Genomic DNA, 1580 nt, shown 5'->3' with positions numbered 1-1580 from the left:
TCTCTCTCTCCCTCTCTCTCTCTGTCTCTCTCCCTCTCTCTCTCCCTCTCTCTCTCCCCCTCTCCCTCTCTCTGCAGGACTATGATATAGGCCCAGTTGCCATGGTGAACGACACAGTGGGCACGATGATGAGCTGTGGCTATAAAGACCAGAGCTGCGAGATCGGCATGATCATCGGTGTGTATTTATTTTAGAGAGTCCATCTTCGGGTGGGAGCCAGAGGAGTGAGTATGACTCCTCTGGACGGAGTTACAACCCACGGCTAGCGTGCCTAAATGGAGCAGAGAGAGTTGTACTACAACTCCGAAAAAAACTCTTTTTGTGGTTTTCTAAACAAATCCATTCATAAAAACCATTAACGGAGACCACGAAGAATCCCTGACATCTTGCAGAATTCTCACTCAGTGTTATTCAGTGTTATTATTATTGTTATTTCTTATTCTTAATCTACCGCCAAATTTTCGTCCAACTACTAGTCCCCGACAAGACAAGACGTTGGCATTTATTGGGCTGAATGGGCGTTCAGATACCAAGCACGGTTTTTCCCAAATCACAGGTTTTTTTGGGGTGAAAATGTAGGAAATCTCGTGCCGGTCGCAGACATGTAACTATGGGGTCTATCGGACTTAAGGTTTTTCGCGGTAGGCTCACCAACTGCTGATAGAAAACATGGAAAAAGGGATATCTGGCTCCTTCTCTGTGGAAATCACCTTAGCAACGAGGAGAAGACGTGTCATTGGTCAGCTAACATGATGTCACGATGGACCACACCCACCAGACTCCATGTAAATAAACGGCCATTTTAGCATCGTGAAACACACTTCCTCCAGAGACAAGAGAAACCAAATAAAACTATGAAAAGACGTTTTTGGTCTTCTCTACACTTTTTCCAACCATCATAACTCTATTTTTGGTTGAAATAAACACAAACTTTACTGATTTACATGTGAAAATATGTTGACTCTGTGCACGCTAAAAGGGCTGTTTTTTTACATGGAGTCTGGTTGGCTCAGCTCTAGCTACTTCATAGTCGTTTCTGGGAAACAGAAGGTCTTAAATAGGTTTTATGTGCCCCAATAGCAGGCACACTGATAACATTTCTGCAGAATCTTCTAGTTATTATTATTATTATTATTATTATTATTATTATTATTATTTCACTCACACACTCAGTCCCCCGTGTTCTCCTTCAGGCACGGGAACCAACGCCTGCTACATGGAGGAGATGGAGAACGTGGAGCGCGTCGAAGGCGAGGACGGGCGGATGTGCATCAACACGGAGTGGGGGGGCTTCGGAGACGACGGCTCCCTGAGAGACATCAGGACGGAGTTTGACGTGGCGGTGGACGAGACGTCCATCAACCCCGGCGTCCACGTGTGCGTAGGACGGGTCATCGGGAAAAAGTCCTCCATGTTTATGAGATAAAACATGTCATGTGTACACAATAGGGCTGTAGTCAGGTCCACCTTTGTCGAGTCCAGGACAAGACCAGGACAAGCCGAGTCCAAGACAAGACCAGGACTAGCCGAGTCCAAGACCAAGAAAAGACCAGGACTAGCCGGGTCCAAGATAAGACCAG

At 46.1% G+C, this 1580-nt stretch overlaps 1 protein-coding gene across 1 annotated transcript in view; it reads left to right on the top strand.

The window, feature by feature from the left end:
• The window catches only part of LOC117955483 (hexokinase-4-like), a 4936-nt gene that overhangs the window by 1893 nt on the left and 1463 nt on the right, over positions 1-1580 (top strand). The window contains exons 2-3 of the mRNA XM_034890009.1: positions 78-177; positions 1194-1377. Coding sequence (XP_034745900.1) covers positions 102-177; positions 1194-1377 — 260 coding nt within the window. The 5' untranslated portion in view covers positions 78-101. The remainder of the gene's footprint in view (positions 1-77; positions 178-1193; positions 1378-1580) is intronic.

Source organism: Etheostoma cragini, chromosome 13, assembly GCF_013103735.1.
Source record: "Etheostoma cragini isolate CJK2018 chromosome 13, CSU_Ecrag_1.0, whole genome shotgun sequence".
NCBI classification, from domain to species: Eukaryota; Metazoa; Chordata; class Actinopteri; order Perciformes; family Percidae; genus Etheostoma; species Etheostoma cragini.
The sequence above is the reverse complement of the archived record's forward strand: the minus strand, read 5'-3'. Positions and strand labels throughout refer to the sequence as shown.